Source organism: Haplochromis burtoni, unplaced genomic scaffold (assembly GCF_018398535.1).
Source record: "Haplochromis burtoni strain Fernald_Lab_line unplaced genomic scaffold, NCSU_Asbu1 Contig_227, whole genome shotgun sequence".
In the NCBI taxonomy this organism is placed as follows: Eukaryota; Metazoa; Chordata; class Actinopteri; order Cichliformes; family Cichlidae; genus Haplochromis; species Haplochromis burtoni.
The window spans coordinates 665,025-680,605 of record NW_024582588.1 but is presented as its reverse complement, the minus strand read 5'-3'; the positions used below and the strand labels follow the sequence as shown (position 1 = coordinate 680,605).

Sequence of the window (15,581 nt, the reverse complement as noted above, 5' to 3'; positions counted from 1 at the left end):
TTGAAGCCAGGAACTTCTTGGACATTATTATGTCTAGTCTATGCTGGGGCATAGAGTATAAAACAAAGTAGAGTCCCAATAAAAAGTTTGAGACCACTTGAAAAAATTGCAAAAAAAAAAAAAATCATATTTTGCATGGTTGAATCATAAAAAGGTTCCAAGTCGAACTTGAACATGCAACAAGAGGAAATGGGAGTGAGACAAAACATTTTTTTGATCGTGCAAAACTTAAACTGAAACAGCCGATCAAAGGTTTTGCAAAAATGTGGATTCATTGTCATCTTCTGTCCAGTAGTCACACTGCCATGAGGTTCTGATGGCAAAGGCAAAAAAGCTTTCCCTTTTTGAACGTGGTCGGGTTGTTGAACTGCATAAGCAGGGTCTCTCGCAACACACCATCGCTGCTGAGGTGGGACGCAGCAAAACATTAATTTGGGATTTCTTAAATGAATCCTGATGGTTATGGAACAAAAAAGTCAAGTGGAAGACCCCCAAAAATTTCACCAGCACTGAGCGAGAGGGTCTGTCAAGACACTGGACGATCCTCGACCCAAATTAAGGCTGTTACTGGTGCTGAAGGCAGCCCCATAATCATCAGATGGCATCTGAGACTGAAGGGCTTCAAAAACAAAAAACGTCTCCTTAAACGCCACAGAACTGACCTGTTGGACTTTGCAAGAGAGCACCAAACATGGGACATTGGAAGTTTTATTCTCTGATGTGAAAATTATTTTACTTCGATGGTCCTGATTGTTTCCAATGTTACTGGCATGACAAGCAGATCCCACCTGAGCTGTTTTCTACCCACCACAGTGGAGGGGGCAGCATAAGAGGTACAGGGTCGTCAAACGGCCGCTGGCTATCTCCAGATGTTGCAGAGAACATCCCTCATGACTGAGGGCCCAGGTCTGTGTGGTAACAACTACAGTACACAATGCCCACAGGACAAGGGACTTCTTCCAGGACAATACCATCACTCTTTTGGACCATCCTGCATGTTCCCCCAATCTACAATGCAACTGAGAACCTTTGGGGATAGCTGGCAAGGGAAGTTTACAAAAATGGACAACAGTTCCAGACAGTAGATTCCCTTCGTGCACCCGTCTTCACCACTTGGAGAAAGGTTCCCACCTACTTCATGTAAATGTTTGCATCAAGGATTCCTGCAACAAAATTTGCAGTGATCAACAATAACGGTGGAGCTATTCATTACCGAGTTCATGTTTAGAATTTTGATTTCTGTTTTGGGGGTCTACGGGGTTTTTTAAAGGTGTGGTCCTAAACCTTTCATCAGCTTGTAAAATGGCCTGTTTCAGTTGAAGTCTTGTTTGCAATAAATTGCATGCTCCAAAAAATGCTTTGTCTCACTCCCATTTCTTCTTGTTGGATTTTGAAGCTCTACTTGGAATCTTGTTCAGATCCAACCATGCAACAAATGATTTTTTTTGCTATTTTTCAAGTGGTCTAAAACTTTTGATTGGGACTCTATAGCCCCTTTAAATCTTTTTAGAACTGGTTAATTAAGTCAGGACAGCTTAAATGAAAATATTACAGGTAATGAGATATGATGATGATCCGTCACAGTATGACCCTAAATGCATTGAGTTGCTTTCATGTGATTGGATGATTAGATATTTGTGCTAATAAGCAGTTCAGCAGGTGTAACTAATAAATTGAGTGTACACAAGTAGGTTGGACTCAGTATGTTCGTTGGAACTTTTCCTCAAAAACGACCAATTACTACTTATTTATATATGAAGTCAACAGTTTCAGATACTGTTAATGGAATTAATGGAAAATAATGGAAAGATGTGCATTTCTGAAAGGTGCTTTTATGTTGTTATAGTGTAAAAAAAGCAGCACATACTCAGTTGATGTTATAAACATTGAAATTTACAGGACCGCTTGTTTATGTTCTTCTTTTCAGTTCACAGGTGCTCTTCCTAATTTGCCGCAAACTCATCGGTCAGCTAATTGTTAATGGGACAGAGGTTCTGAAATGGCTGAGGGAGATTCTCATCTGCAGGAACAAGTTTTTGCTCAAAAACAAGGTGCAGCCCCATTTATTTACGCACATTACTCTGGTATATGCCCCAGTGATCAGTCTAGTCCTTGCGAGATGTGTTTCATTGGCTTAAAACCAGGAAGGGTGATGATGTGATGTCCCACAAGGTGGGTATAACCAGGATGTTACTTGCTATTTTCAGGAGTGTGCCACCATGGGTGGTGGCATCCCCATCTGTCGGCAGGCACAGACAAAGCTAGAGGTGTGCCTCTACATGTTCTTGTGGAGCCCAGACACCGAAGCTGTTCTGGTGGCCATGTCTTGTTTTCGCCACCTGTGTGAGGAAGCTGATATCCGCAGTGCTGCTGACGAGGTGCCCGTTCAGACAATCCTGCCCAACTATGTGACTTTCAGTGAACTGGCATCTGTCAGCAACATGATGGGAACGGGTAAGTATGTTGCCTGTACCTTAGCTAGAAGTAATCCTCCAGTTTGGTTTCATGCCATCTAATGAATCTTTTCGCATGAATAAATTGTAAATGATTTTGCTTTGATGCACAAAACAAACAAAAAAATAAACGGAAAACACGTTTTGATGCATGCTCAATCACCCAGGTAAGGAAATCCCAAAAAGTTGATTCTGTTCATCTGGACGTAACGTTTTCAGTGGGAGAAACGCTTTGTCACTCATTCAAGTGACTTCTTCAGTTTCAGTTGACTGCAGGCTTTCCCAGCCTTATAAACGGTACATTTGCATAATGACCAAAACTATCGCCACTGATGTATTTGTTATGTGTCATAAACACCAGCAAAATACAAAGTGTGTCCTCAGCAGCCAGTGTGTGTCAGACAATTCACTCAAGCCGAGAAAAGCATCCAAATAGGATTCACATAAATATTAAACCAAAAAGTTTCATATTTAGAATCATCATTTGATTTTGAGTTCAGTTCTTATGTAATTTGGCATACCTTTTTAGACCTACCACTTCATCTATCCTCCACTTGTTCAGTTTCTTTACATTTTTGTAAAGAAATTCAATTTTTGTAGCTAGCAAACTGTGTTATCTTTGCTATTTTTAAATGAAGAACAAATTTTATGACAGGCTGCAAGTAGTAAAGTGCCTAAAGATAATAGAAAAATGTTGTCTGCCGAGTTATATGGCTTTTTTTCATCCTTGGTTGTTCTATGCGTCAGTGTTATATGGCTTAAAAAACAAAAAGAAAACAAACAACAAAAGAAAAACATTCCAGTGAAAACACTCAGATATAAGTGGACTGAAATCAGCAAAAAAGCAGTCAGTGTCTAAAGAAAGTCCTTACAAAAATCCTGGAGAACTATTGCTGAGGACCACTCAAAAGAACCCTCTTATTTCTTGGAAGTAAAATATCAAGAAATGAAATTGATGCAAGACTCTTGCACAGTACTGTATCGCAATATGACATCATTTATCAAAAACTAAGCCAAAATGCAAAAGCAGGGTCTAAACAATAGGCACACACTGTGATTTAGTAGTTTTTTAGATCCTGCTTTACTAGGAATATCTAGATGTCATTGTTTTCTGTTTATATTGTCTGTAGATCCCAAAATAGAAGTCTTTAAATGAAGGCTTTGTTCTTAATTCCATAGGCCGCTCCACCTTGCAGAAGAGGGTGATGGCTTTGTTGAGGAGGATAGAGCATCCTACGCCAGGAAATATTGAAGTAACATTCAATTTACATTCATTTTCAGGGCTACTGATGTGCTTTTTGTTATTTTTGTAATCACCCTTCCCTGGTGACTTCTTGGTTGATTTATACAATATCTTCAGATCTCAAATTTACAATTTGTTAATGTTGTAGGCTTGGGAGGACACATACGCTAAATGGGACCAGGCCACCAAACAGATTCTCAACTTTCCCAAAAACAAGGCAGATGATGGACAGGTAAGGTATAGGGAAATGTGAAGTTACCGTCTCTATGTATCACATTTTTGCTGGGAGTACCAGACTTAGTTTTACCTGAAAGCACAAAATACTAAGATAAAATATAAGAGCACTGCTAGTGAGGCAGTAGCAGAGGACACCAATTTTTAGCAGGTATGGATTATTTACCAGCTCTGAATTCTACCTGATTGCAAGTCCACTATTGTGTTATATTCAGTCATCTTTAGAAGCTTATTTATTTTGGAAACTGAATTATAATCCTAAACATTACAATCATTAAAACAGTCTCAAAGAATTCTGATTAGTCAAACTAAGATTTGGTGACCTGTTTGTTGCTGTTGATGTGAATTTTTGTTTTGAGACAATGCAATATGAACAGAGATATTACTGAATGCAGACTTGTAACAAATAGCTTACCTGGTGTTGTGCCACTGGGCCTCAGTGTCTTTGTATCCCCCTGCAGCAGGAGTGGATCAACATGACAGGATTTCTGTGTGCTCTGGGCGGTGTGTGCCTCCAGCAGCGCAGCACCCCAGGCCCACCCACATACAGTCCACCTATGGGTTCCATGACCGAGCGTAAACACTCCATGATCTCTATGGGCCCTTGTGAGGTGTCCAACCTCATGACCTCCTCTTGCTCTTCGGCCTCGAGTGAGACACCTGTGAGCCGCTTCCTGGACCGGCTGCTGGCTCTGCTGGTTTGTGGCCACGACAGGGTGGGCCTCCATGTTCGCACCAATGTTAAGGATCTCCTTGGATTGGAGCTCAGTCCAGCTCTGTATCCCATGCTGTTCAACAAGCTCAAGAACAGCATTGGCAAGTTCTTTGACACTCAGGGACCGGTGAGTTCGTATTAAAGAGAAATAAATGTTAAAAATTAGCCATTTTCTTAGGAAGTAAAAATGTGTCAAATAGTGGAGAAAAATTAGAAATGTGGTTGTGTAATAGGCCCTTGTTTTAATAGCAGTCGTTTTTTTAATTGAGCTTTAGAAAGCCTCCTGTATAACCTCATCCAATTTTCAAAAATCTTTATGCCATCCAGTGACACGAGGACGTAGCATAATTTGTTATTCAGGACCTTCTTTTTCAATTTTAGGACAGAATCAGTAAAAGCCTATGAAATCACCTCAGTACACATAAACTGTATTGTTGGAAAATTGTGGATAAAGTTTTTAAAAGTAAAAACAACTACAGATACAGCCACTTAAAACTGCCGCCTCATCAGTGACAGCACCACGATGGGTGCCTGTTGGAATCCTGACCGATTGCTGGCTAATGGGTGGCTAATGCTGAGCCTTGTTATTAAATATGTATATTAATATGTTTGCAGTCAAAAAATTACAGGTTGTGCACGAACAGGTCAGACAGAAAGTGATGCTTGCATTCTGTGATTATTGCTGACTTGTGTATCTGAACATGAAAGCGTAAAATTATTATTGTAGGGTCTTGTATGTTTTGTTATATAAACTACAAAATCGAAACTTAAACAAATTCCGATTGTGCAACAATATGTATGTGTGTGTTTCAGCCAGAAGTATGTGGATGATTAATAAGGTCAGTAAAACACTGCTGTAGGAGTGAACCACAAAGCTCTGGCACTGTGCGTAAAACCATTGGTAATTCTCACCATTTACACTTTCCAAATAAATTACGTCATAGCGGTAACGATCACAGTCCTGCCTGCTTACCGAAGGTGTCTGCCACTAATCTTAGTAAATCGCCTTTGTGATTTGCAATATAATACTCTGGTTCAAAAATTTTGCGCTGTGAAAGGGACACTCAAAGTCCAAAGACTGATACATGTCCTGCAAAGTATCCAACCTGTAGTATTTATGCAGGTCTGGATCTTTGAGAAAGCTTGTGTGCAAGAATACTATTATTATTTAGTTATAGGTGGAAAATCTGCATGTGCTAACAGGTCGCAAAGAATCGCGTTATTAGCGTTCAACCTGGTCTTAATGAGCGACTATACAAATGTAAGAATTAGAAGAAATTTAAAGAATAAATCAAAGTATTTAGTTTCAACCTTACACGGAAAAGTGAAGAATGTACTCATATTTCAAACAGAGGTCTGAAGAAGTATCAGCCCAGCAAACAATAGGCTGGGATCTTTGAGGAAGCTTGTGTGCAAGAATATTATTTTTTGTATTCAATTTTCCTTTAAATTTTAACTATTTTATTAGATTAGCTTGAATTGGATGAATGAAAAACTGTTAACTGAAAATAGTTTGGGGGATTTTTAGTATGAAATGTCTGAATGCTGAAAACGAAGTTTTATCAATTTCTTTTAGATTTTAATCGGTGAAGAGGTTTACAGCAAAAGCTATCAAAAGAATGTAAAATTCCATTAAATTCAGTTTTATAGCATGAAATCAAAACACTTGCCTTAATGCGCTTTATATTATAACATAAAGGCCCTACAATAATACTGAGAAAATCATCTATGACTAACTATCCAAAGTGTGTGGGTTTTTTATTTTTTCTTTCCCCTAACAAAGCGACATCCCTTGGTGCCACTATGCAATTGAGTGAAAGGGACGTGTTTATAGCGGAAAGTATACGCCCCAAGGACGAAAGGGAGACTCTCAGCGACTGACTTTCAGCTGACAGTTGACTGTCGGCTCATCTCTGGCTGAAAGCAGCAGTTTTGAGTGGCTGTATCTGTAATTTGCAGAAAAATGTTCTTTATCAGTCTTAAATGGATTAATATTACTTTTTAATTATATATATCCCCACAAGCAGCTTGTGGGGATAGGTTAATTGGATAATCCAAATTGCCACTAGGGGTGAATGTGCGAGTGAATGTGAGTGCGAATGGTTGTCTGTCCCTGTGTGTTAGCCCTGCGACAAACTGGCGACCTGTCCAGGGTGTACCCCGCCTCTCGCCCTATGACAGCTGGGATAGGCTCCAGCACCCCCCGTGACCCTGAAAAGGATAAGCGGAAGCGAATGGATGGAATTATATATATTCATAATATTTAAAAGAATCATCATTACCTTGCTTGAGGAGAGTTTAACATGGTTAACTGTCAATAACGCTGGAGTTTTGGTTAAATGGCTGGTTTTGGCCCAAAAAATCCCCAAATTTTCTTCTGGCAAGGACTCAAAAACAAATCTGGATTAAATTGTCAGATTTTTCTTAAACAATTCTTTGTTTTGGTTCATCACACTGCAGCTTTGATAAAATTCAGTCCTTTATCCAAAGTCACCAAGTGTGTTTGTTGTTTTGTTTCTTTAACACTGTGTACAGTAACAATGTTACTGACATTTACGTTGTGGCTTTCCGTTTTTTCAGGTTCCCATCAACGACACTAACACACAGTTTGTGGAGCAGACCATAGCCATCATGAAGAACCTGTTAGATAACCACTCAGAGGGCAGCTCTGAACACCTGGGACAAGCCAGCATTGAGACCATGATGCTCAACCTAGTAAGGTAATCACAGCAAAATATGAAATTAAAACATTGTACGGTGATGGAAATTACAAAGCATAAAACACCACAACAAACTAAATCTAAATTGATGTTCTTTTTGGCATTAAAAATGTGAAAACAAATGTCATAACATCTGAACATAGTTGTTCCTTTTAGCAGAATAACTTCTAGTAGAGTTTCTTCATCATTTGGCAGAATGGTCCAGCCTTCTCTCATGGATCATTCCATCTCACAGTGGCATGTAGAACATTTTCTGCTTAACCATCTCCACTTTGCATTAAAAGAGTATGGTCAAAAGTTTGAACATATTTAATAGAGGTGGGAATCACCAGACACCCCACGATACGATACGATATGATCACAATACTTAACTCGCGATGTGATATATTCTGATTTATCACATTTTTCCTACTGCAGATTCTGCCCATAAAGGTAAACTTTATCAATATTCATTTTTATCTAATAACAAAGTCCTCAGGCTTCTTCAGTCTCCAGTAACTGAACAAGTCACTTGCATGAGTGATGAAACGTTTCTCTCACTGAAAACGCCATGTCCAGATGAACACAATCAACTTTTGGAGACTGTATGTTTGATTAAATTATAAATTCTTTAATATTTTGTGTACCTGTCCAGGACCTGCAGATGAGAATTAAATACTAAATCTAGGATAAGGCACCTTTTTACCTCATAAACTAAATGGGTGAATGTGGTTTACAGGTACAGCCACTCATGTTTGCTGCTAACAGCCAAATGTCAACCGGTTGTCAGCTGATCGGAGTACCCCCCTCCTTCTCCTGGGACATATCTACTTTCCACTATAAACACACCCCTTTGACTTGAATTATTACCTGTAAAAGATTTTATGAGAAATCTTGTAGTCACCAAAACTATTCCCATATTGGGCGGTTGCTGCTTGCCTGTAGAAGGAAGGCTTTTATTTCACGATCATTAATAAGTGATGATTGTTTCAATGAAATACAGATAAAGCACGGCAGCTGAACAACAAGCATTATAATGTAAAAAGCTTAACTCCCTTATTTTAATGTCATAAAATTCAGGAAAATTCAAAGAAGATTGTTTGTATCACAGTGTTCTGTCAGTGATTTCTGCAGGACTACTATGTGCGTCTGTTAAAATCACAGTTGGACTCAGAGAGGATATTTGGGCTGGGGTTTGGAATTCATTGGCCTTTGGTGGGAGGGGTCAGAGAGCTGTTTGAATAATCGCCTAATGTGTTACAAGTAGTGATTTATCAGAGATGTACAGAGCAGAAGGGTTTAAAACAAAAAACGCAGTTACACCAGCCAATTTACTGCATTTTAAAATTATGCAATCCATACATTATTAGTAAAACTACTATTTTGTGCCCCTCTCCTGCAGAATCCTTTTACTGACCCTATTAATCACCCCAATTGTTTAGAACAAAGTGCCACAAATTTCTGGCAGAAAAACGCAGGCACATACACACATTTTGAGTGCTCTATGGCAGCTTGTTTAAATTGCATTAATTGCTGGGTGTTGCACAATCCAGCAAGTGCTTAATTCACATTTCAGTTTTGATTTTGACCATAGAGAGCAAGCATCACTGTCTGTCTTCTGTCTTGCGTGTTTGGTATGCACAACCTCTTTTTTTATTTGATGCAAGCCAACATTTATGTTGGTATTTTATAGAAAGGCTTAAAGTAATGGTTCTGTTATAAGTATTTAAAAGGTAAATGAATGCACACTCCTCCCCCTGCTGGATATGCAAGACATTACAACTGGTTTTCCTAAATGCCACTTATGGGTGTTCCTACTCATGGTTGCATGGTCCATGTCACAGGCAAGATATATCATTACTGCTAAGAATCGGCTAAGCATCGTCCTGTTAGGGACCAGGTGGACATTTTAAGTGGCTGTATATACTGTGAGGGGCGAGTAAGACTAGAAGGAAAAACTATATAAATCCAGCACATTTAACCCTTATAGGGTTTTCCATCAGAGTATGTCGACTTTATCAATAGGCGCTGTTTTAAACAGGATCAAATGTTTGCTTATCCAAATGTGTTTAAAAAGTGAATAATGTCAGTGAGAGAGATTTGTTTTTTCAAAGTGAATGGAATTATGATTTTATTTGTCTCTGAAGCTTTTGGAAACTGTAATGAAAATCACAGAATATGCTCTGAGCTACACAGAACTGTGCTCTATCCCTTAGGTATGTGCGTATTTTGGGTAATGTGGTCCATGCGATCCAGATCAAAACCAAGCTGTGCCAGCTGGTCGAGGTGATGATGGAGAGACGAGATGACCTGTCCTTCTGCCAGGAGATGAAGTTCAGGTCAGTAGAACCAGCTACCAGTTAGGACACTGTTTGCTTGCACATCACTGAGGAAAAAAACATCTTCTACTTTTTATACCAGCTGCTTGCACTTACTGACTTAATGCATTTTAACTGAAGAACACATCCTATTCACTTAATTTTCTTCTTCCACTTATTTGATTCAGAGTTGGATGGGGGGGGTTGAAGCTTTTCCCAGCTGTCACAGGGCAAAAGGCAGGGTACACTCTGGACAGGTCCCCAGGTATCACTGAGAGACAGACGACCATTGACGCTTACATTGACACGTTTGGCCAATTTAGACTCTCAAATTAACATAACCCTTTGAATATCTTCTGACTGTTTGGGGAAGCTAGACTACCCAAGAGAAGATGCAGACTTCACACAGAAAGGTCCCAGGTGGCCAATGGGTTTGAAACAAGCACCGTCCATCACCAAGCTGCGACGCAATAGTGCAGCCCGCTGCCCCTCCGCTTGTTATTTACATAGAAATGTATTGCCCCTTTGGACATAATGGAATTTTTCACTCATGGTGTTTTGTAGGAACAAGATGGTGGAATATCTGACAGACTGGGTAATGGGAACCTCCAACCAAGCTGCTGATGATGACATCAAGTGCCTGACAAGGTGCATCTCTTTTAAATATATGCTATAAAACCATTGTATTGTCAGGAAATGATGAACTCCCTTCTCATTGTTTTCATATTTGTCTGTGTGTCTGTTTGTGTGCATGCATGCATGTGTAATGTGCGATGCTAAGGGACCTGGACCAAGCCAGTATGGAGGCTGTAGTATCACTGTTAGCTGGTCTTCCTTTGCAGCCAGAGGAGGGAGATGGAGTAGAGCTGATGGAGGCCAAATCTCAGCTCTTCTTGAAGTAAGAACACATCAACATTTTACCTTTTCTGTGGCATAAAAGACAGTACTTGATCATTAATTCATCTCAACAGTAGCTCACAATCATCAGAAATTTTATGTTTGAATGCTGATGCTCTCACAGCCACAAGTACTATGTACAGCCTCGCTCTGCAATAAGTGCAATGCATCATAGCCAAAGACAGAGGAAGAGGAAATTGATTATGGGCAATGTTTAAGGATGTGAGATGGTGTTTTAGAGATGAAGAGAGTGTCAGACAGGATCAAGTATGTGAGGCTGGACACGCAGGGGAAGGAGAAAACTACTTGTATCAGTTGGCTAGCCAAAGAGATTGAGCAGGAAAGGACGTACACCCTGTTATGCTGGGCAGACACGGTGCGATTTTTGGCCCATTTTGAGCCGATTTTTGAGTCGTGCGACCATTTTGGCGATTGGCCCGATTTTGGCCTTCGTCGTGCGTCGTGTAGTATACGTGGGGTAACAAGAAGCGATTAACACCTCACGACCAGCTCCCGATCATCAATCGCTTGGTCGTGAGGGTGTCACCGCAGTTTGTCACACTGCGCACGCGCAAACACAAATGTCAGGGAAAAAGACGGCGCAGCACAGCAGTGCAGCGTGTGATCTGGACACAAGTGATGGAGGCACAACTTGTAGAACTTTGGAAAGTTCATCCGACCCTTTTCGATGTGGCATCACAAAATTATCACGACCACAACAACCGTGAAAATAGTTGGATCTACACTGCTGCTCCATCACAGCTGCCTGATCAATGTTTTTCATTAGCAATTTAGCAAAGTTGATGGTGGTGGTGTGTCTGTGTGAGTGAAAGACAGAGAGAGCGAGCGACAGATTTTCTGTTATAACCTTCATTTTATGGACGCACAGTGTGAGCACTCAGGTCGCATCAGAGCATCGGGCCGTATAGTGTGAGACCTGCATCGTGACCTGCGAACTTCTCGCAGGTCATCGCACAGTGTCTGCCCAGCATTAAGGTGATTAGAGATTGAGATGGAAATGTACTAACAAATGAAGACAGTGCGCTGAGAAAGTGAGAGACATAATTTATGAATGTAAAAATGAGACCGATTAGTAGGGCTGGGCCATATCATACCATTTTTTGGTAGAGCATGCAAGTGGGCCGTCGTTATTACTAAACCGATTTTATTTGGAACACGGCGGTCAAAAATCTGTCAAAAAATTTTTTAGTACGACTTTGCTAAGCTACGAAGCTGCACCGCTTGATGGATTGTCGGAGCGTTACGGCTACCGTAGTCAGGAGCCTCGCGGAGTGATACGTACTGTGCTTCAACAGAATATTACCGTATTGTGTGTGTATAACCTCTTTTTAAGTCTGAGCAAAGCTGCTTAGAGAGATTGGGATCAGAGGACAGGCGCAACGGCAGGCTAATGGAGAACTAGCTAACACTGCTGAGAGGACCAGTCACTGGCTATGGTTAAAAAGGGCTGACATCACTTGGGCAGCTAAGGCAGTCAGCTAACCACGATACACATGCCCACGACTGATCGACCCGTGATGGGCCTGCCTCAACAGGGGTCGTCAAAAGGGTAAAACTTAACATTAGAGGTTTTGCTGGTTGACTGATAAGGCTGTCTTAGGGCCTCCTGGGGATTATGCAGTTAACATCATTGTTACGTCCCCACGATGAAGGTCTAGGGGTGTGTGGGGGGACTGGTAACATATGGGTCCGGAACAGAATGAAAGGAGAACAGACAGAGGTGTCTAGTAAATAAAATAGTTTTTATTATAGATAAACTTAACATAAAGAGCCGACAACGCCATTTTACCAATAACACTTGGAAAAAGAAAAAGGTCGCAACAACAAAGAACAGAACAACCAAACAAAAAACTCCACAGCACGAGGAGGCACTTCCAGGGGCCCACAAGCCCACACGACTCACATGTAGCAGCTACACTGCTTCCACAACTCCCCACTATAGGATCTCTCCCGACACCTTCGACACACAATGTGGGAACACAAGAGGAAAAACCACCCTCCTACATCCAGTTCATCCCCAGCTTATATGACCTCAGAGAGGTGATTGCTGACTGGGCCCAGGTGGTAAATGAGGCTAATGAGTAGGGCTGGGTATCATCAATGATTTCTAGAATCAATTCAATTCCGATTCACAAGGTCCCGAATCGATTCGATCCACGATTCGATTTAATTCGATTTAATTCGATTCGATTCGATTTAAATCTGGGAAATTTTGACAGTCAGAAATAATTCAGATCAGTACATTTACATATTTTTGTATCAATAAAAAGGAAGCTGACACACGCAAGACTTTATCAAAGGTGTGAGCGTCACAGCAGAGGCCTTTGTGTCAAAGTAGCTGAAGATAAAACACAGAAAAAGATGAAGGTGGTTTTCCTGGCCTGGGATTTATAAAAATATTCTGCAGTACATCAAAAACGAAAGAAAACCATTAATCAACATATGAACATTACCTCTGAAGTTACAGCGGTTTTTGTAGAGATTTTGCATAATTTTAAAAAGTTTAAATTTGTTCAGTATTGAAGAGCAGAAATGAGGTTTTCTTTTCGGAAGAATGTAAAAGGGAAAAAAAACAGCGGCCGACAGCCTGTAAACAACAGTAGACTTGTGCGTAACAAGCAAGCGAATAATGAAGAAAGGGAAACTGTTCTTGAAGTACAGAGAGAGAGAGAGAGAGAGAGAGAGAGCTGTGCATCGCCGTGGAAGCAAAACAGCAAAAGTCAGAGTGAATTCATGACGATGTTTATGTGAAGCGTTTGGATCTTCTTTTGCTGCTGGTTCGGTCAATATTGTTTGGAGAGAGATAAAACTAACAGCTTTAGAATCGGCATATAAAGGGCGTGAACACAAAGCGGACCCGCCGACAGATCAGAATCAGCGAGCTGTCGGCTTTCAGCCCCGACCGTGAGAAAGGCGACATCTAACTGATTCTGATCCGCGGGTTGCGCTGTGTGTTTAAGTCTAGGGAGTGCAGAATTATTAGGCAAGTTGTATTTTTGAGGAATAATTTTATTATTGAACAACAACCATGTTCTCAATGAACCCAAAAAACTCATTAATATCAAAGCTGAATGTTTTTGGAAGTAGTTTTTAGTTTGTTTTTAGTTTTAGCTATTTTAGGGGGATATCTGTGTGTGCAGGTGACTATTACTGTGCATAATTATTAGGCAACTTAACAAAAAACAAATATATACCCATTTCAATTATTTATTTTTACCAGTGAAACCAATATAACATCTCCACATTCACAAATATACATTTCTGACATTCAAAAACAAAACAAAAACAAATCAGCGACCAATATAGCCACCTTTCTTTGCAAGGACACTCAAAAGCCTGCCATCCATGGATTCTGTCAGTGTTTTGATCTGTTCACCATCAACATTGCGTGCAGCAGCAACCACAGCCTCCCAGACACTGTTCAGAGAGGTGTACTGTTTTCCCTCCTTGTAAATCTCACATTTGATGATGGACCACAGGTTCTCAATGGGGTTCAGATCAGGTGAACAAGGAGGCCATGTCATTAGTTTTTCTTCTTTTATACCCTTTCTTGCCAGCCACGCTGTGGAGTACTTGGACGCGTGTGATGGAGCATTGTCCTGCATGAAAATCATGTTTTTCTTGAAGGATGCAGACTTCTTCCTGTACCACTGCTTGAAGAAGGTGTCTTCCAGAAACTGGCAGTAGGACTGGGAGTTGAGCTTGACTCCATCCTCAACCCGAAAAGGCCCCACAAGCTCATCTTTGATGATACCAGCCCAAACCAGTACTCCACCTCCACCTTGCTGGCGTCTGAGTGGGACTGGAGCTCTCTGCCCTTTACCAATCCAGCCACGGGCCCATCCATCTGGCCCATCAAGACTCACTCTCATTTCATCAGTCCATAAAACCTTAGAAAAACAGTCTTGAGATATTTCTTGGCCCAGTCTTGACGTTTCAGCTTGTGTGTCTTGTTCAGTGGTGGTCGTCTTTCAGCCTTTCTTACCTTGGCCATGTCTCTGAGTATTGCACACCTTGTGCTCTTGGGCACTCCAGTGATGTTGCAGCTCTGAAATATGGCCAAACTGGTGGCAAGTGGCATCTTGGCAGCTGCACGCTTGACTTTTCTCAGTTCATGGGCAGTTATTTTGCGCCTTGGTTTTTCCACACGCTTCTTGCGACCCTGTTGACTATTTTGAATGAAACGCTTGATTGTTCGATGATCACGCTTCAGAAGCTTTGCAATTTTGAGACTGCTGCATCCCTCTGCAAGATATCTCACTATTTTTGACTTTTCTGAGCCTGTCAAGTCCTTCTTTTGACCCATTTTGCCAAAGGAAAGGACGTTGCCTAATAATTATGCACACCTGATATAGGGTGTTGATGTCATTAGACCACACCCCTTCTCATTACAGAGATGCACATCACCTAATATGCTTAATTGGTAGTAGGCTTTCGAGCCTATACAGCTCGGAGTAAGACAACATGCATGAAGAGGATGATGTGGACAAAATACTCATTTGCCTAATAATTCTGCACTCCCTGTATCGTGATAAATATTTTTGGCCATGTTGCCCTGCCCTACCGATCAGGACAGATGAAGTACAGTCATAGAATTAGGAAGTGCAGTGGATTCACTGTGTCTTTATGGATTCGCTAGCTTAGTTAAGCTTGTAGCTGACTAGCTACCAGTATGGCCCTTTTTCACCGTTCCCTCCTGCACCTTTGGCACTCAGTGTGTAAGATATTTAGCTACTCCTCAGCCTTTAGTAATGATGATGCCTGTAAGAAATTTAGGCTGTATACTGCTTTGGAAGCTAGGCTCAATGCACAAGTACTCTCTGAAACGATGGGTTGCACTGAGTATGCCGTTTCCTATGTGATAGAGGCCTTTAGCGCTCGAAGCAGCTGTGAAAACAGGCTGACTAGTTTTAAACTGAAGCCCTCATTACACCGCCAACCCATTTATGTCTCAGAGGTCACTAAATTAAAAGTCAGAAACCAGAAACCTGGTTACAGGAT

The 15,581-nt window shown here is 40.9% G+C and overlaps 1 protein-coding gene across 2 annotated transcripts in view; it reads left to right on the top strand.

Annotated features, from left to right (window-relative positions):
- Positions 1 to 15,581, top strand: part of nf1a (neurofibromin 1a) — a 133,738-nt gene that overhangs the window by 47,806 nt on the left and 70,351 nt on the right. The window contains exons 16-24 of one of the 2 annotated variants that reach the window (XM_005937135.2): positions 1,928 to 2,051; positions 2,208 to 2,454; positions 3,633 to 3,706; positions 3,845 to 3,928; positions 4,392 to 4,772; positions 7,226 to 7,365; positions 9,561 to 9,683; positions 10,227 to 10,310; positions 10,444 to 10,560. In XM_005937135.2, coding sequence (XP_005937197.1) covers positions 1,928 to 2,051; positions 2,208 to 2,454; positions 3,633 to 3,706; positions 3,845 to 3,928; positions 4,392 to 4,772; positions 7,226 to 7,365; positions 9,561 to 9,683; positions 10,227 to 10,310; positions 10,444 to 10,560 — 1,374 coding nt within the window. Of the gene's footprint in view, positions 1 to 1,927; positions 2,052 to 2,207; positions 2,455 to 3,632; positions 3,707 to 3,844; positions 3,929 to 4,370; positions 4,773 to 7,225; positions 7,366 to 9,560; positions 9,684 to 10,226; positions 10,311 to 10,443; positions 10,561 to 15,581 lie in introns of both variants that reach the window. The other variant, XM_005937134.2, reaches the window with a different exon arrangement.